The sequence below is a fragment of the Thyridium curvatum genome (assembly GCF_004353045.1).
Source record: "Thyridium curvatum strain D216 chromosome Unknown NODE_7_length_750237_cov_83.650653, whole genome shotgun sequence".
Classification (NCBI taxonomy): Eukaryota; Fungi; Ascomycota; class Sordariomycetes; order Thyridiales; family Thyridiaceae; genus Thyridium; species Thyridium curvatum.
In genome coordinates, this window is record NW_022156762.1 from 390,120 (window position 1) to 409,618 (window position 19,499).

The following is a 19,499-nucleotide window of genomic DNA, read 5'->3' on the forward strand; positions in this document are numbered from 1 at the left end:
TCAGAAGCACTGGCCTGACTACCGGACGCAGGAGATCAAGCGCTTCATCGAGCGTGCGGTCAGCTGGATCAAGTCAGTGCAGCGGCCGGACGGCAGCTGGTACGGCAACTGGGGTATCTGCTTCACCTACGCTACCATGTTTGCCCTAGAGAGCCTGGCGAGCATCGGGGAGACGTACGAAACCAGTGAGCACTCGAGGAGGGCCTGCGATTTCCTGATCTCGAAGCAGCGGGGCGACGGTGGGTGGTCAGAGAGCTACAAGGTGAGTAATCGGTCTTGGGAGCGTGGTCCACCCCTTTGGAAGACTGTGGAACTAACACAGGTGGCAGTCCTGTGCCGACATGGTCTACACTGAGCACGAGTCGGGCTCCCAAGTTGTCATGACTGCGTGGGCGCTCATTGGCCTCATGAATGCGGGCTATCCCGACGTTGGGCTGTTGCGTAAGGGCATCTCTCTCTTGATGCAGCGACAGCAGCCCAATGGTGAATGGCTCCAGGAAGCGATCGAGGGCGTTTTCAACAAGAGCTGTATGATCTCGTACCCCAACTACAAATTCATCTTTCCGATGAAGGCGCTGGGCCAATTCTCGCGCAAATACCCCGACGAAAAGGCTGAATGGTGAGTGCATCTCCATACCATACATGGTCAGGAGAGACACGGCGAGTGCTTGCCATCGCAGAGAGATCTGGACCGTGGCCAATCGCGATGATGTTGCGGTGCGGGAACTGATTGACAAGGGCGGGCCGGCGGAGCCTTGAGGTGCGAGGGGGCCAATCTAATAGCTAATTTAATAATCTCGATCTTTCCATCAACCCTCCGGTGCGAGACGTGACATCTGTTTACCCCTGACTCTGTATCATCGCAAACATGGCGTGAGTGACGGTGATCCTGGCTATTTCTGAGGAAGCCCGTCCGTACGCACGCAAAAGATGTACGGAAAGCAAGGTAGACACATTAATTAACCTGATGGACGAAGGTCCAAGCAAGACAGCACTGGGGAACCTAGGTGATAACACATCTCTGGCTGGCTGCTTGGTGAGCTAGCTGCCTAGAGCACACACCGTAGGAGTTGAAGGATCCATTTCCCCCACAGTCCGACCCGTCTCCACATTCAGCCATACCTGTGGACGCATCCTGCACCCAACCCACCAACTACACCCAATCTTTTTTCAACTTCCTTGTTTCACTCTACCAACTTGTACGTTGACAACCCCGGCTTGAAGCTGCCGACATCGACACGAACAGGGCAAACCTTGCCTTTTCCTCACCTGCGCTCTGACCGGCAACAGAGGAAGGCAGTCACCCGAGGATTTGGACTGTCCCTGCCACGCTGCCACGACATTCCCTTCCCTTCCCTTCCACCACTTCCACCACCCGTCTCCCACAGCCCACGCGCACTTCACCTCCATCGCCATGTCGCACTTTACCCTGGGCCACAAGGGCGTCGGGGCCGTACAGCAGAAGAAGTGGGAAGAGGGAGTGAAGCTGCTTACAGATGCCCTCAAGGGCGCCAAATCGCCGGCCTGGCTTCTCGCCCGTGCCCAAGCCTACCAGCAGTCTTCCAAGCTCGACCAAGCCCTCGCCGATGCCGAGCGAGCATACCTGATCGCTTCGGAGCGACAGCAACCCGCCAGCCGAGACCAAATGATACTGGCACAGTACCGCCGAGCCGTAATCCTGCACAAGATGGGTCGCTTCGCCGACTCGGACGCCTGCTGCCTCTGGTCGATGCAGTTGGCTGAGGGTAAGAACCTCCGGAAGGAGGCGGACACCGTCGCAAACAACGTCGACGACAATGGTTACTACCTGGCCACTCTCGAGTCGATCAAGGATACATCGCAGATGCCCAAGACGGAGGGAGGGGCGGCCGCGCTGGGCCAGGGCAAGACGACAGTTGCCGAATGGACAAGAGCCTATGTTTGGCGGAGCCAAGCCCTTGCCGCCCTGGAGAGCCTTCCAGCTGGCGACGAGCGCCGCAAGCTCACCGTATTGCGAGTGCCCAAGGAGCCTGTGGCTTCCGAGGGCGCAGACGAGGGAGGCCACGCCGGGCACGGTGTTCCTCAGGCCGGCGCCAGGGATACTCCTACAGGCAATCCACGCCCCCGACCAGTCAAGCGGCCTGACACGGCTCTCAAGGTGGATTTCTACCAGACCCTCGCAGCTATCAACTTGACCATCTTTATCGCCGGCGTAGACAAGGAGAAGCTCACTGTTCACTTCCAAGATCGCAGGGTGCGTATCGTTGATGAAGCTGGATCGCACTTTTTACAACCAATTCTCTAATTTGTTTGTGTCATCCAGGTCACTCTCGCCAACATCCTCGTCGGTGAATTCACCCTACCCCCCACGGCCCTCCAGCTCGAAGGCTCCATCAACCCTTCTGCCTGCAAGTATTCTGTTACGCCCAAGAAAATCGAGCTCACGCTGGTGAAGGCAGAGCCCGCCAAGTGGCCCACCTGGGGTCGTCAAGACGAGAAGAAGGCTGGGGCTCAGGGTCCGTCCGGTTCGGAGCAGAGCTCGATCAGCAAGGAGCAGCTAGACTCAACCGCATGCTCCAGCGAACCCGAGAAGCCCACAGGGACGATTCATGAGACGGCGGCGGCCAAATCAAACGACGCGCCGGCGGACAAGAAGCGGACTCTCGCCCCAGTCTATCCTACCAGCTCCAGATCAGGCCCAAAGGACTGGGACAATATCGCAGCTGCCGAGGACGACGACGATGGCAAGGATGTCAACCAGTTCTTCAAGCAGTTGTATGCCAACAGCACGCCTGAGCAGCAACGCGCCATGATGAAGAGTTTCACAGAGAGCAATGGCACCGCTCTCAGCACCGACTGGAATGACGTCAAAAGCCGCACAGTGGAGACACACCCGCCCGAGGGTGTGGAGGCCAGGAAATGGTAAATTCTACTCCGAAAGGGCTTTGCTCTCGCGACTCCATCCAGATACGATGGGAAGGCTTGGCGTTCTGAGGCGTTTTATACCCCCTGGGCTTGTATGGGAAAGACAGCTTTGATGACGATGACTTACGCACGATAGATTTGAGATCCTAACAGAGAACAGATCATGTGCAACGCAGCGGTGAGATCTTGCCTCTAGCAAGTCACACGCATTCATAGCAAATTGAGATGGTATCTTCGATTCCCTTCCAACAGTCGGGCAGTCTTGATTGTAATCTTCATGATAGCCTTGGCCCTTTGATGGCCTCGAGATGTGGGAATGAACAAGCGATCCCGTCTTATCCGTGTTATTATATGGCATGTCGAGCTCGTAAGGGCCAAGCGCAGAACAAATGCCGGAAACATGAATTGCGCCTGCAGCCATTCGATTGTACATGAGGTCAGCCCATTCCTCCCCTCTCCTGATGGCCTAGCCTCGTCCTTGGGGGGATGCCATCGTCTAGTGCATAACATCGTGTCGGGGTCCAGCCCTGTCGGAAGGGACTGACTCGATTACGCAGCCGAGGATGCGAACGGGCCGTCCAGGTTCCATCCATTTTCTACGCCGACAAGGAGTTCGTCGCCGACCTCTAATCTACCCGAGACAACGACATCGGTCCTGAGTGGGCCGGGATCTTGCGAGCCCAGAGAAATCGAAGAGACCCGGATGCGGCATGCTTTAATCTGGTCGCCCTCGTCATCTCTGGCTCTCAGAAACGGGGCCAAGTCGACATCATTGCGGCCCTCTGCCGTGGAATGTGGCGTTCGTCGCCCGACCTCCTGAATCAGATCCTTAGCGACCCACCCAGGTGATGCAACAACGTCGATGTTCACCCCCAGCCTGCCACGAGCGGTAAAGAACAGGAAACAACAGGCATGAGGGACATCGGTGGTCTCATGCGGGCGAGCCGTCTCAAGTTGGAGGGTCAGATACAGTTCCCGGTCTCTACCCTGGGCAGCCTGTTCCATTGCGCCCTCCCCATTGATCCCCTGGGCAGCATCGACATCTACCCCGCCTCCGGACTCTCTACAGTCATGCTCAAGTAGCTGGTCTTGGTCCTCTCCACGGCCGGTGCCTTTGATAGAAGCACTAGCTCGATCGATCCACTTGACAAAGCGCAGGACAGCGTGGTAGTCGTGCCTCTCTTCCTCACGCATGAAAGGCGGGCCTGTGCAACTGGTGTCAAACATCACTCTTCTTGACGCGTAGGTGCTGTAGGGAAAAGAAGTTGATCACTCACCATCTCGCTTGATGAGCGAGGCCGTATCAACGATGGATAAAAGGTGCGGGAGAAGAGTCTCGGCGAAAGAAGGCTCCGGAACTAGTCATGCCAATTCGTGAGATGGAGAACACCCCGGCGGGAAGGGAAAGACAAGCAACAAACTTACTGCGGCTCTTCTTGGACACTGCTGGCCACATGTGTGCAAAAAGGCTGTCTCGATCCCGCTGAACGAGCCTGTTGAAGGTAATAGCGCGATGGACTCGGCGAGCTGAGAGGCTGCCCTGGGGCAGAAGACTATGAGCAGGCTTGCCAGTCTTGCCGAAGCTCATGGCTTCTTGTACCAGCTTCAAGAGTAGGGCAAATAGTGGACAGGTTGGCTCCATGATGTGATCGACATGGCTCTCAACCTCGAGCAGATACACATAGCGAGCATGTGTAAAGATTCCAACAGCGAGCTCAGCGATGTTTGTACCCCCGGTGTGGTTGTTGCCGGTCCAGCTCCGATAAATTTCTCCCCATAAGAACCGGGCGCCCGTGCCTGTGTCGTCGTCAGACTGCGGCCAGCAATCTTGGTAGTGGTTTACGAGCTGGAAAAGCACTACCAGGTTCTTGACCACAACAGTCGTCTCGCTGTCCTCGCTGTCACCCCATAGTGTTCGAGTCGAGAGGCACCGTGCAACCTCTGTTGGGATAGCACCCGCGACTAGAGTAAAGCGAGGTAGGGCAAGGGTTTGAGGGTCGGGCAGTGTACCCTGATCAGCCTGTTGCCCACCAGCCATCCTGTTCTCCAAAGCCCATGTATGTTGTCAGTTCAGACCGGAGCCTCTGTAAATGTGAAGTACTCCGTAACCACTTACACCAACAACCTTGCGGTGGGTGTTGTGAGAGTTTCAAGAGATGCTTTCCACTGAAACTGGGGAGAATGAGGGCTGCGAGGCAATAGCCATCAGAGGATGTAGTGAATGGCAGCGGGTGTCTTGAGGGGTGGAAGTAGTCTGGAGAAGAGAAATATTCATGAGAGGAGCATGATTGCTCGCTGAGTGACGGATGCGAGAGTGAAGAGACAGCAATACTCAAGTGAGTGAATAGAGACTGAATCTGAACTGATTCCCGACTCACATCGCAGTCAACTGTTTCCCCGCTTGACAGCCAGCAAGCCGGGCCAGATTGGCGAACATGGCCGTGAAGTTTACATTTTACACGGGTTTCTCAGTAGAATCTCTCTAGCCTGGGCGGTGTAATCACCAGCTATCATCTATGTATATGTGCGATAGACTCAGAGGAATCAGCCCAAGTCAGTCCCCGTCACCTGACCGTCCTGTAGCGTGACGCATCCTCGGTGCATCTAGGCTCTGTTTCTGTTACTCGACCATCTTTTGATCATCACTTCTCGAACTTGGTACCTGCCAAGCAAGTGAGGGATGTCCTGGCCAGTCGAGTCTACAGCGGTGGATGGCGGTGGTATATCTACATAGACAAGAACTAGGCTTTTGAAGACAGTAGTCAAGACGCGATTGACACCGTGGAACCAGCGCCAAGAGGGCCTCAAGGCCTCGGTGCCCTGTGCTGTCCAATACGGGTTCGAGTACGACGGGATGATTAACAGACCGAACTCGGCGTGATTGAAGACTGGGCCCCTGTCGTAGAGCATCCAGTCCACACCAAACTTGATGCCGTGGCGCGGGACCCAGCCCAAGGACCGGAAGTGGTGATAGACTACGTAATGGACGAGAAAAGGGTCATCGGGAGATATATGAGATGAAGCGGACGAGTGCGACTGATCTCGGAAGAGCTCGAGGAGTTTGCCAGCCGATAAGGGGGCTTGGGTCCGCGGATCAACAACCGACAACGCTCCTATGGCAAAGACCAGATAGAATGCTTCTTCCGGTGAAAGCTGCAAATGCTCCTTGTCCTCGATTGGATAGGGGTCCAGGCCCTTGGCTAGCTGGCCGTGAGAGGCCTTCCAGTTCGTCTCGAGAGCGGGTCGAGCAGTCGGCGCGCTGCATAACGGGTTACCATTGCCGGGTGCTGGGACATCGACGACTGTGGCAACCTCGTTGCCCTTGGAGGCGTTTGGGATGGAGCGGTGCGGACTGGGCGGGTCTGAGAGCTGAAACGTGGTAGATTCGACCTTGGGCGAGAAGCGCACACTTTTCTGGTGCCTGAGGCGTTTTGGTTCAGAGTCGCCGTTGGTGTGGACGTGAAGAGGAAAGGGCTGTTCGGTGGCATCGGCGTGAGAAGCCAGGAGGTGCTGGTTCGGCCTGGCCATGCCATCGCTGATATCCTTTAATGGAATGGGGAAGACGGAATCTGGCAATCGAGCCTCTTGGCCGTCATGATGATCCAGCCTCGATATAGACAGGCCGGATGGAGCAGCGGCGTTGTTTTCCTCTTGCATGCAGAGAATGCTCCTGTCCAGGTCGGATTCAGAGTTGGGCAACGCCAAAAGCCGCTGAGGACTGACTGGTGCAGCGAACCCGTGCCCGGCGAATGCAGTCTGCTGTCGCGGCTGGACAGTGGCCGGAGAGGGGGATTGCGCCGGTAGCTGTGCAGATCTTGCACCTGGATTGGCGACTGGGAATGGATTCTCGACCAGCAGCTGCTGCTCGAGAGCATCCAATTCCGTCCTGCCCCGTTCCCACTTTGCACGTGCTCGTTCCTCTCGTCGTCTCAGAGTGTGGAGTTCGCTGACACTGGCATCGACGAGGCCCTGCCTGACTTGCTCCCGCTTGAGCCAGTTGGGCTCACTCCTACTCAGGCTTCCTTTTCCGAAGAAGCCTTGCTCCCAGAGCGCTCGCATAGATTCGGGGTTGGTGACGTGGATGGACCGAGTGGCAGGCGACCAAACTCCTTGGTGTATGGTTGCGGGCTCACGAGGGGGCGGGAAGAGCGCATACGTCAACCAGGCACAAGCTAGGTGCACCAGCGAGACGGGATTGCTCGGGTAGAAGGTCGGGAGAGGGAAAGTCTTCAACGGGGCCGGCTGAGTATATGCCCTCTGCAAGGATGTTGCGGTCCGGGTCTGGGGTCGTTGAGACTGGGGTTTCCCCACGGGCCCGTGGGGGCTGTTTGGCTGCTGCTCCGGCAGGGACGGCATGTCGGGCAGTTTTGAGTTGCTCGGATCAGCCATGGTCATCGGAGAGCAAGTCTGGCCTGTAGAGCAGCTTGTCAGATACATAGCCAAGATACGCCTTGGATGTTGGAGAGAGCATAACAAAGGGGAACGCTTCCGGCCAAGACGTCCGTGGACATGCGCGTACAGTTGCTCATGCTTTCGCTCAGATACCGTTGTAGTCTATTATAAAAGGGCAGTCATCGAGAGTGGTTTGAGGACTCTCTCTGCACCAATGTTTGGAATTTATCATCACTGCGAAAGCCGCACAGCCGCGCCCCGCCGCTTCGACGGTCCTCCAACTCTCTGCACTTGCGTTGAGGAATACACGGCCACAGCTCGATCAGCTGTTTTTTTGGGTATCTCGGGGGGGGGTAGAGAGGCCCAGGTGAAGGGGGGGGGTGGATGTCCGGTGTCCATGTAGTCGTCGCGGACGGAAACCAGACTTTGCACTTTGGTTGGTATACGTACCCCGTGAAGTGTCGCATCTGGATGGATAAAGGTAAGAATGCGATGTCCAGCAAGCCCGGCCGTGTTCAGATATCAGTCAAAGCTTCGCCTCTGCCTTGAAGGGTGGCACATCGGCTTTGGCCAGTCTCTCGGTAGTCGCGCAAAGTTCCGTTGGCCCGCAGGAAATGAGGTGATGCGATGCCAATTGCTTCCCATCAACACTTGACTGTGCCGAGCGCCTGTCGCATCGCTCGGTGCAGCAACATTGTTTGTGTGAGAGAATGCCTGTCCTGGGATGAGGGTGGACGGACGGGTCGGTTGACCGAGGGCAGAAGAGGAGGAAGATTTTTTTTTTCCCTTTCTTCGTTTTGACCCACGACGTCCATTGCATTGATCCATCCCCTGTCTCCCAAAGGAGCTACCTAAGTAAGTGCGTAAAAATAAGGCTCATGGACGTGGAATGAAAAGTTAGTGGATCTGATTAGGGACCGTGGTAGCTCTATCTCAGGGCTTGGTCTTTTGTAATTTAGGGCACCAAGGTAATCTAGGTACCTTAGCTGAAGAGGTTTGGTCACCAACCCAGCCCGCCCAGATAAACAGCCCAAGAAAAGCTTCCCAGGTTGGATTGGATCAACCGAGTCGAGAGTGGGTAGGTCCGGTACATGTAATACCTTAAGTACATAGGTAGGTAACTTAAGGTACCTCTCTCTACTGTACTCCATACACGTCCCCAAGGTAAGGTACTCCAAAATTTGCAGAGGACCGGGGGGCCGGGCCCGGCAACAAACAGCACACTCACTGCCCTACCAGACCAGACCTACGTCTAACTTCGACCAGCACTTCACGACGACCGGGAAGATCGGAAGGGGTAGGAAGAAAGAGACTGGAGCTGCCAGGACCCCCAGGAGCGGGGAGCCGGTGAGTATTATCTCGCCCTCGCACAACCCTAGCTTCTATTGCCACCTCTCGAAGGGGGCCAAAGGGGATGCAATCTTGCCGGCGACCACACCGCACCGCCCCAACCCATTCTCATCCGCGCTCCGGGCGAGATCTGCCCGCCGCGGTTTGAGTGTGCCCCGGCGCTGCCCCTGATCCATGCGATCCATGGAGAAGCCCATCGCCAAAGATCATTTTCCGTCTTGGTCCCTCCCGCTTCTGCCCCTTCCGGGTCTTCGACCGTTCCTCCGACCGCCATGTCCGACCTACAAGCCTCACCACCCATTGTGCTCGGGGCCGCCTACATCTGCGCAGTCTGGGCTTGCACCGTGATTGGGGTGCAGCTAGTCGGGATATCTACGTTGTGAGTCTGCTGCCTGCCCAGATTGCACGGCCCTCGCGTATCTCTTCCTTCTTATGCCGCCTTCTTGCCCGCCGCGCGACTCGTTTCGAGATAGCCTCATGTTGACGCTCTGCAACAGATTCCGTACATGCTCTTCTCCACCGCCCCGGCCCATATCGCCCTCTTTAGACGACGCCCAGGTGCCACACATTACAATCATACGGCCTGTCAAGGGACTCGAGCCCGGTCTCTACGATTGTCTCGCCTCCACTTTCCGCCAAGTCTATCCCCGGCAAAAGCTGAGCCTCCGCCTGTGCGTTGCCTCGCCCGACGACCCGGCCATTCCTACCATCAAACGGGTCATCGCCGACTTTCCCGGGCTCGACAGCCGCCTCCTGATCGAGACGGAAGATCCCCGGCTCCGCGGCTCACACGGCGCTCTCGACCACCTGGGGCCCAACCCCAAGATCAGAAACATCAGCCGCGCCTATAGGGAGGCCAGGGGAGACCTCGTATGGATTGTGGACTGTAATGTCTGGGTGGGCAGGGGAGTCGCCGGCCGCATGGTCGACAAGCTCTGCGGTTTCGGTCCCCGTGGTCAGATCCACACCCCCTTCAAATTCGTGCACCAACTTCCGCTCGTCGTCGACGTCGACGTGCCCGACCACCAACCGATCCCCGAGACCCGGCGGCCATTGTCACCCGATTCCGACCCGGATTCCGGCCTGCGCGACGGGCTTCGCCCCGGCCGTGGTGCGGGGGGACGCCTCGAAGAGATGTTCATGGCCACCACTCACGCCAAGTTTTACAGCGCCATCAACATAGTCGGCGTCGCCCCGTGCGTCGTCGGCAAGAGCAACATGTTTCGCAAGTCTCACCTCGAGCGTCTGACCGATCCGGCGCAGAACCCTATCCTGTCCCCGGCCGAGGCCTGCCGAGGGCGCGGCCTCGACTTCTTCTCGTCTATCATCTGCGAGGACCACCTGATTGGAGATCTGCTGTGGCGCTCATCGCTGCCTGGATTCGCCAATCACGGGCTCGTCTACGGCGATGTCGCCATCCAGCCCATGGCCGGCATGTCTATCGCCGCCTATGTTGCCCGCCGGGTCCGATGGCTGCGTGTGAGGAAATGGACAGTCATCGCCGCCACCCTCGTGGAGCCTGGCGTCGAATCAGTGCTGTGCTGTCTCTACCTGGCCTTCGCCATGACCACCATTCCTTGGGTCCATCTCCACACAGGCCTGCCGCAGACATGGGCGGCCATGGGCGCCTTGTGGCTCGCCGCCTTGTCTGTGTGGATGCTCGCAGACCGGTGCGTCTACATCCGCTTGCACGCCTGCCGAAGCGTCGAGCGCGACGATTTCACACCGGCCTTTGCGCGCGGTGGCCAGCACAGGCCGTTTGGGTGCTGGCTACTGGCTTGGCTAGGGCGCGAGCTTCTCGCGCTCCCGATCTGGACTTGGGCGGTGCTACTGGGGGCGACGGTGAACTGGAGAGGGGAGGAGTTTAGAGTGCGGACAGATATGTCCGTCGTGAGGATAAATGCCAAACAAGTCGATGATTCGTCCCGTGCTGTCCGCTCTGCCAACGGCCATGCGCAGTCGGATCGATGGGGAAGCAAGGATCGCGTGGACTGAGGCAGACTGACGAACATGAATAGAGTAGACAGATATACCAATCTATCTAATACAAATCCATGGCAAGAAAATTCTTGTCCCCTCTCTCTTTTCCCCTCCTCCCTCTCTTTCCTTGTCCTCGAATTGAGGAATGCCCGGCTGTTGTTCCCATACCTTTTTTCTTTGAGACGCTCGGCGACCTGATAATTCAATGATCAGTCGCCGTGGCAAACCCGAGGACATGCAATGAAGCCCTCGTCTTTGGCTTTGAGGCAACTTTAGAGTTGCCATGGACGTATGTGTCAACCTCGTGTCTTTTGCTGATCGCTCCTGCTACGCCTCTGATCCGTCACAGTAGACGAACCTAAAAGACCACGCACCTGCGCCCAGTCGCTCTCCGGCAGCTTGTAGCTCGCAGGTAAGGGAGGGTCAAACTCTGCAGGGATCTGCATCGTCCTACTCACAAACTCCTCTTTGCTGACGTAGGCGCCCTTGAGCCATCGGTGCCCGGAAGCAGTGTTGAACTGACGCCGACCGTGCATGATGCGCATATTGTCAAACAAAACGCAGTCTCCAGGTTTGAAGCGGCGCTCGAAGACATTCTCGGGAGCGTTGATGATGGCGTCAAATACCCCGGCAGCCCTTCTCCACTTGTGGAATGTGGTCGAGAGGGCACGGTCGTCGTGTTGAGCCGGATCGAGGTACGGAGGGTCGAAGAGCGCCTGAAAGGGGGGTGACCAAGCCAGCTCGCGGGTATGGAAGAAGTGACTGGGGATGACGGGGCGCGAGCGGTGATAAAGATGGCCGTTGCGGTCGTAGGCGTAATATACCTTGTAGTACATCAGCTGAGCGTGAAGGTTGGGATGGAGAAGCTCCATTTCGAGAGCGGCCTTGGCGCCGTCACTGAATAGAGACTCGCCGCCATCGCAGTCGTTCTGCAGGCAATGCAGCAACTGAATCTTGGGGCTGTCTTTGTAATACATGAGATCCTGGTGAAGGCCAAGAAACTCGCTGGTGTAAGCGACGTTCTCGGCCTGCGGTTTGGAGACAACATCCCAGGTCAGCCCGTAAAAGGTACTCTGCAAGTGCCCGATGCGGCTCGCAATGTCCACGACGGCCGTCTCGGAATGGGGGACGTTCTCGAGAATGATCAGGCCGGTCTGGTAGAGATTGGTCAGGCCGCGCCAGAAGTGCTCGTCGCTGTTCATCCAGTCGGAGAAGGAGATCGGCCGCAACTGGTCGGCAAAGCGCTGCCGGTCCCAAAAGTACCTTGCGTCTTTTGTTTTCGGCCTTTGCCTCTGCAGGTGACGCAACAAGAACTCGCACGAGTAGGTCGAGGTGTGCGCATCGCCAGTCATGAAGTCACTCGCCCATCTAATGGCCAAGCTGCCGTCGTCTCTCACGGAGACGTCGTTTATCTCGGGGGAAACAGGCACCTGGCTCGTGGCGAAGCGCTTCTGTCCGGACGAAGGGCTCGCGCAAGAATCGCACTGACAGCTGTCGCGCAGCCACAGAGTGGACAGCAGCACTGGCTGATCGACATGCTCAAATCGCAAGACGACGGAGCCCTTCCCAGCCTTTGCTTCCAAGAGCCTGCCGGCCTTTTGCAGGGACGTTGGTAGCCATTCCGTATCCCGAGGACCGGCGTCTCGAGCCTCCCGGGCTCGAGGTGGTGATGAACTGGCCTTCCACTGAGACAGCTTCGCTGGCCGAGACCTCTGATGGGAAGAGGCAAAACGAGCGGCGTGGGAGGCGCAGGGCCGTTGCGAAATCAGAGAACCATGGACGGATGGCACTCTTGAGGCGCGTCGAAAGGTAAGCTGGACCCTGGCCGTAGCCGCAGAGCGGGCTATCATGATGTCTTGGGGGTTGAGTTCCTCTTCTTGCTTGGGTATCAGCTGGCGAGCTAAACGGGGTCAGAAGTGCGGCGGTTGCGCAAGGTTTTGCCCTTGAAGTCAAATGCTACCCAGCTAAGCTAAACCGAAGTGAACTGAACTCTTCGTCCCGACTGACGGCATGAGTGCCTCGGAGGGACGGAACTTGGGAAAGGTGTCGTACGAGCACTGGTGCTGGTGTGGTACGACTGGAGCTTTGATGAGGGGAACGATGAGGGGAACGATAACTACCCTCAGTCTGTCAATAAGGGAGGTACGGAGCATTTACTCGCTATCAGGGAGCTCCTGGAGGTACCTTACCTAGGTCTAGCACGGCTACCTATCTGTTGGTCCGTGCGCCTCCACAGTTTTGGCTCCCGAGTCCCGAGGCACACAGCAGCTGGAGAACTTTGACGGAACACATGGCAAGCCTGGCTCGGGTCGCTTGCAGCTGTACCGGGGTGCTCCGTAGGCTAATCCAGGAACACCCGAAACCTTGATTTGTTTGCACAACGCAGATTGATTGATGGATGGATAAAGATCGGCAGATGTTTTTCCTCGACTTCACAACACCAGAAACCCAACAGGAGCCTCCCAAGCAACAAGGGCGCGGACCGCTCGCTGGTGTGGGCTTTAGAAAGAGCCGGATCTGCTGTGTTGATAAGTATTGTGTGCAGGCAATGGTGGGTCGAATGCCGGCTTGCAGTGCTGTTTATTGATCCAAACCTCGTCGATCGCATGAAGATCCGCGAGGTGCATCATTAAACCACAGGGCACAACACACACACACATGCAAGTGGACAAGTCCTCAGGTACTGTAGGCTCTCCATCCATACCGAAAGGTATTTCCAGCGACAGCCTCTGACCTCATGGCATGGGATGATAGCATGGGGAAAGCCCGGTTTCCTTCGATTTCACAGCCAGTCTCTTTTGGAAACACGTGGTAGAAAATTGAAGGCTAGGGGCAGCCAGCCAAAAGACAGGCCAGCTGCCACCGGCTGGAATTCTGGTGATGCCATCAAAATCCAAGAGGAGACTGGGGAGGGATTTTATTCACTTTTTTTTTTCCTCACTCTCTCTCGCAAATGAATGAATGTACTTGTATGGAGCAAGGTACTTTCTCTGCTGGGTTTGGGCACAGTACACCAGGCCTACAGTACTTTACGGAGTAGAGTAGGTACAAGTAAACCAGGTGCCATGCCCGTACAAGTAGAAGGTCCGATGGCGCTAGATTCCCGGGAGTGGCTCGCACAATCCAGGCACAGCCATCCTATTGGCCATGTGCGAACATGGACTCCCTTGGCCCCTGCGTGGAAACCCCTGAACACTCCACGTATCCATGGATCCTAAATTAGTTCATCGATTGGAGCCAGTCTCGCTGGTGGCAGTGAGCCATGGCGAACAAGTCTGACAATGGCCGGGATTTGGACTTGTATGGATGCATTCTTCACACATTTGTCAAGCACCTACTCCGTACCTAAATCAGGGCACACACGAGCGCAAACACACACACACACTCATGTCCTAAAGTGAGTGCTCCGTACATAGTTAGTTAGAAGATCGGTCATCTGGTCACGTCGCCTTTGTGACCGCAATAGAACAAAGCACACACACACACAATAACCCCAGCCATTGTCATGAATGCAATTACGTAGAAGTCCAGTGCTTGCCAGACAAAGCAGCCAGCGGCTACCCAGACCTCATTCATCTCGTCAGCGTGTCGCATCCCGGCTGGCCAAGTACCTATTGCTTGGTTCTCATTTTGCCATTCAACGGACTCCTGTCCACAAGTGCGCGCACGGTGTGACTAGCTAGCAGACTCTGCCGGAACAGATCCCTGTCAGCACTTTATCCGCACATTCTCCTTCGTGCTGCTGCCGTTGCTCGTTGCTCGTTGTTCGTTGGGGGCCCAGTGCGCAGTGACTTGACAATGTGACGCATGTCACTACTTGTAACAGCTGGATGCAAGTCCCTGGAGCCTACCTACCTAGGTACCTAGGTACAGGCCAAAGATGGCTAGCGCTGTGGGAGTTGGCTGTTATGGCGCTGGGACGGTGGTACCTACACGCTTCCATGGATTGTTCTTGTAGCGCCACTCTAACTACCTGTGCACAGTGTGCACTGAGTGCCGTGCAGACTGCGCAGTCCACTTTCCCACACACACCTCGACACGTACTCCCACCCCCCCCTACAGTCATTTTTGGTCTTCCCACTTAGCAAGTTAGGTACCCACCCACATACCTACTCCGTACACGCAAGCAACACTCACTGAAGCGTGGAAAAGCACCCCCTTGGCGCTTGGCCCAGCCGGCTCCTTTTTCTCCCCTTCCTCGTCCTCCCTGCTTTCCCCTTTCACTCTCCCTCTCTTCTCTCTCTCTTCTCTCCACCATCAAATATCTCACGAGTGTCACCACGCTCACTTTTCCTCCCCGACTTTCCTTTCGGCCATCAAAAGCCACACATTCCTTCAAGACACTCCTTCACACTCCTTTATTTTTTTGAAGTTTTGGTGGGACATTGCGCACTCCTTGCAGGTTCAACGACATCAGCAATTCAAACCCCCAGACCGCATAGCAAGACAAGCACGAACCTCGAACAGACAAGTTCTGGCGAATTTGACAAACTCGTCGTTTCCACCCCCGTCATAGAGAGCGAGAGCAGGAGAGAAGACAACCCTCTGCGCGTGCACGCCCACAAGACGATACATAGAAACACTCGATACCACATCCACACATCACCACCAGCGCGATTTGACGACCCAGCCAATCAACCAACCAACCAACCTTGCAGCCAAGATGCATTTCGCACCGTTGCTGCTGCTATCCGCCCTTGGCGTCGCAGCTCACCCTTCGGGCCACGCCCACATGCACCGCGACTTCCACGAGAAGCGCAACCCTGCTCCCAACCCGGCTGCCGGCGACATCATCACTGCCACCATCAACGGCAAGGTTGTCTCGTGGACCCAGGGACCTGATGGCGGCTCTCCCTTCAAGAAGGCCGGCAAGCCCGTCGTCCAGCCCTCGACGACCGCCGCCCCCCTCGTGAAGCCCACCCCCGCTGCCGCGAGCTCGCCTCCCGCTGCCTCGTCGTCGGCTGCCAGCACCTCGGGCGGCTCCACCGGCAGCGGCGCCAACACCTACGAGCCCTTCTGCGGCGGCAGCAAGGCCAAGCGCGTGACCCTCGACCAGATCAAGTATAAGGGCAATGTCGGCGTGGCCGGCTCGTACGGCTGCAACATCAAGCTCATCGAGTCCACCATCGCCGATAAGTACAAGTACACGGCCAGGATCAAGGGCGGCTCCTCCAAGTACACCTGCGCCGTCTGGCTCAAGGTCGGCCCCGACGGTGGCATCAACGGCTTCTTCAAGAACAACGAAGTCCACACCTTCACCATCCCCGCCAACGGGGAGCAGTGGCTCGCCTTTGACGACGACACCCAGGGCGGCTTCTGCTGCTCCAAGGGTGACGCCGCCGCCACCACCTCCTTCGGCCAGTACGTCTGCCCCTGGACCGAGTTTGACTTTGGCAACACGTCCAATGGTGGCTGGTCCGGCTTCGATGCCTCGGCCCTTGTTGCCGGTGCCACCGGCGCCGCCATGGACGGTCTCCAGGTCTGCGCCAAGGGCACCTGCTCCACCCTCTACCAGGGCGGCGGCGGTCAAAACGCCTACCTTCCCGGCATGGAGGCTGAGGACGGCATCGGTGGCAACATCGCCCCCGGACCGCTCACTCTCAATGTCAATGTCGCCTTCCAGCAATAAATTGACGACAGCCGTTTTATGTGTGATTTTTTTTATTTATCTGCAACAGTCGGTTCTCCACTTGGCGATCCGCATTCTTCTCAGCCACCGACGATGTGCAGGCTCTCGCAAGGAACAGTAGATCTTCCTTGGGCTACATCTGATAGGGAAATATATTGTGCTTTCATTGCTTCTGTTACACCTTCTGCGATTCAAGACGACATGATGATCACGCTCGCTGCTGGCGTTGGGCATCGCGTCAAGAACAAACTCCTTTGAATACAATGTATAGTACAAACTTTGGGGTTTCAGGACCGGCTTGCTATTTCTCTGGCGATGGCACATACACTGGCATATAGGGGAAGCAATCCGAAGAATTGATTGTTGACTTTTTATTTATCCACATATGCTCCCCGCCCTCGGTGATCTCTTGCTACGTCATGATCATATAGGCTTCATAACTCATCACTCATCACGATACTCCATATGAATTTACGTCCACCAATATAAGACGTCTCTCCTTGTCTGACATCTATTCCATAACCACGAACTCTCAGTGCAGCCGTCCGTCTGGAGGCTCTGCACTAGGTAGGCACACGGCACTGCTGCTGGTGGCTGGTCTGGAATGTAGCTGGGGAATGGATCTGCTCAAAACAACAAAACGTCTCGTGAGTGTGTATGTCTAGCGTGCACCTACAAGTTAGGTACAACGCACCGACGGATATTGGGCAAAAGCCCCCAACGTCAGTATGGCGACGTCATGTTCATGTCTGTCTCTTCCACCTATTTCGGCTTCAACCACACACAAGTGGTTCCAGGTATTTCAGATTGGCCCCCAACCCGTCCCACAACCATCTCCCGGAGATCACCCTGGACCATGCCCTCTCGGTCAACACCACAGCTCGGGACTGGGTACCAACTGGGTGAGAAGAGTCCCAGAGAAAGATCAAGCTGGGAATGCCCATGTGGGTACGGTCCACTACAATTCAGACTGCTTTCGTCAAAGCAAGGGAGACGTACGCAACTTGGCAAGTTGGCAACACTGCCACCAGGACACAGCCCCTTCCACGGGTTTACGAGGGGCATGTTACATTCTTTCATCTAGACCGAGATGCGCGGCGAGCCAGCACTTGATCAAATCAATCGATTGATGCCCCCGATGGCCCGGCCCTCATTAATATTCTTCCGTGTACGCATCCGTGGGCGAGGGGCTGCACTGAGCACATGCATCAGTTGATTGACACAAAGGCTTGTCGGCGCCAGTCGTTTCTCTTTCACCAATCGGCGATGCCTCGACAGCGGCAATGCAAAGAACAACTAAAAAGCTAGAGATGTCATGAGAGACGTTGTGGAGCGGCTTGTAGACTCTGCGCAAGGTCTGCAAAGGGTCTGCAAAGGGTCTGCAAAGAGTCTGCAAAAAGTCTTCATGTGTAGACATCTTCTTGACGCCACCGGTGGTCCAGAGTTGCAAATGCCGCATGTCCAAAACGGCCACGCATGCCCTATTGGTCACGATGCATCCGAACACAGGTTGTGCACCTCCCCGAGGGTGTGGCTCCGCACACAGGGTCCAACTCCGGCGTCAGAGCTGGGCGGGCAGGCGAACACTCGGCAGACGCGTAGATGGCGCCGTCGATCCCCAGCATGTCTAGCCAGGCACAAGATGCTAGCGCTCGCGCCGGGCGGCTTGCTAAAGTCTGTGTCCTCTCCAATCATGGGCAATAGCTAGGTACGCTTGGTGGTTTCAGGCGCGTGGGACGCTGCCGGGTCCACTTGCAAAGCTCCTTGGGGACTTCGGTACTGTACACAGTACCAGCCACGAGTCGGCAGGTACCTGTAGACTCAGGAAATACCTCATTTATCTTTCCTTCTCTCAAAAAAAAAAAATCCACATGGGCCAGCTAACTACCTAATCCCGATTGGCTTGATGGTTAATACCAGCCCATCAACTCAAATACTTTGACCTTCAGTTAAAGGCTTATACCACCACCTAAGATTCCCAATAGATAAGAAGTACTTCTGTTTCCAGGACTTGGACTGATCTGGCCACCACTTGCGTGTCTATCAAAGTTACTATGGCCTTCGATGGCAGCCCGATGCGCTCGGGATATGGAGAGAAGGCAACCTTCAGAAGATATCAGAAGAGGATCTCGTGGATCTCATCCAACCCCCTCCGGACCACCCGTCCCCTATTCTATCATCCGATCCGGTTCTTAATGAAGTCCACATTCTGTCCACCGCAGCGCGAAAGAGAGAGCGCCAAGATTCTTTGGTGTCGAGCAAACGCCAGAATCCCAATGCTCCCGAACCAACAGCTGAAACCTCAGCATCCACTGCTATAGTAAGAGGTGATACTAGAGCGTCGTTATGGGTGCACACAAGCCGTGGTTGTGTGGTGCGGTGTTCAAGGTGGCGACCGTTCGGTCTACGACAAAGGCTCGACGTTCCCCACGCCACAAGGCAGCCCCAAAACAACCCTGGTCAGTAGAGTAACACAGTTTGCATAGCTGACGCCAGTTCTTGCTGTGCTCAATGGCAATTGCAGACTTGGATTTGCACTCAAAGTAGTCGGCCTGAAGCGGCTTTGATGCTTTTTCGTGTCTTCCTTCTGGATGAAGCCATGGAGAGAGCGGCGTCAGCGATCACGACGGTGATCAGGCGAGCTCTCGTATCGAGTGTGTTGAGGATCCGTGGTTCGGCCGAGTGTCCGAGAGCCATTGTCCGGACGAGGTCGATGATGACTATATCAGCCTCGTCGCCCGCGGCTGTGGTCAGGGTACGGCGCTTTACAAGACTGGGCACGTACTCGGCGGGGCTAAGTCTGCTGCATTCCTTTCGAAACAAGGAACACTGGGCTCTGTGCGGGAACGTGATCATGATGCTCGAGCGCTGGCCATCACTGCTGTCCGTAGGCAGCCTCGAACATAAGCCGGCGCGAAAGATCGCTGCTTGTAGTTCTCGAATATACACTGAGCTGCACTGATAGGAGCTTGTTCCGCTCGCAACCCCCTCACTTCCCTTGAGGTCAGCCAAGACTCGAGAGCCAACAGCAGACTTGTTGAGTGACCTGAGGAATAGATGGCGCTTTTGTAGCTCGGCCGATATCGTATTACTGGCCAGAGGACAGCGTCGACTGCGAGATGCTCAGGCAAGTCCGACTGCCTTGGGGCCTCAGCGTCTCGACCCGGACTCCATGCCAGTCCGTGAAAGTAATAGTTTCTGGCGGGCTCTGTGATCCAGGAGGGCAGCGCAAGCCATCGCAGTA

The 19,499-nt window shown here is 56.3% G+C and overlaps 4 protein-coding genes across 4 annotated transcripts; 2 read left to right on the top strand and 2 right to left on the bottom strand.

The window, feature by feature from the left end:
- Nucleotides 1-3,453: 3,453 nt before the first annotated feature.
- E0L32_001844 (uncharacterized protein) lies at nucleotides 3,454-7,260 on the bottom strand (the record flags this gene model as incomplete). The annotated part of the gene is made up of 5 exons (XM_031135968.1): nucleotides 3,454-4,109; nucleotides 4,182-4,262; nucleotides 4,330-4,943; nucleotides 5,021-5,092; nucleotides 5,567-7,260. The coding sequence occupies 5 exons, from the start codon at nucleotides 7,258-7,260 to the stop codon at nucleotides 3,454-3,456; spliced, it is 3,117 nt and encodes a 1,038-aa protein (XP_030989980.1).
- Nucleotides 7,261-8,918: 1,658 nt separating this feature from the next.
- Nucleotides 8,919-10,641, top strand: E0L32_001845 (uncharacterized protein; the record flags this gene model as incomplete). Its single annotated transcript, XM_031135969.1, has 2 exons — nucleotides 8,919-9,025; nucleotides 9,144-10,641. The coding sequence occupies 2 exons, from the start codon at nucleotides 8,919-8,921 to the stop codon at nucleotides 10,639-10,641; spliced, it is 1,605 nt and encodes a 534-aa protein (XP_030989981.1).
- A 281-nt stretch (nucleotides 10,642-10,922) lies between these two features.
- On the bottom strand, nucleotides 10,923-12,476 carry E0L32_001846 (uncharacterized protein; the record flags this gene model as incomplete). The annotated part of the gene is made up of 1 exon (XM_031135970.1): nucleotides 10,923-12,476. The coding sequence occupies one exon, from the start codon at nucleotides 12,474-12,476 to the stop codon at nucleotides 10,923-10,925; it is 1,554 nt and encodes a 517-aa protein (XP_030989982.1).
- Nucleotides 12,477-15,289: 2,813 nt separating this feature from the next.
- Nucleotides 15,290-16,255, top strand: E0L32_001847 (uncharacterized protein; the record flags this gene model as incomplete). Its single annotated transcript, XM_031135971.1, has 1 exon — nucleotides 15,290-16,255. One exon carries the CDS (start codon nucleotides 15,290-15,292, stop codon nucleotides 16,253-16,255), a length of 966 nt encoding a protein of 321 aa, XP_030989983.1.
- Between the last annotated feature and the right edge of the window lie 3,244 nt (nucleotides 16,256-19,499).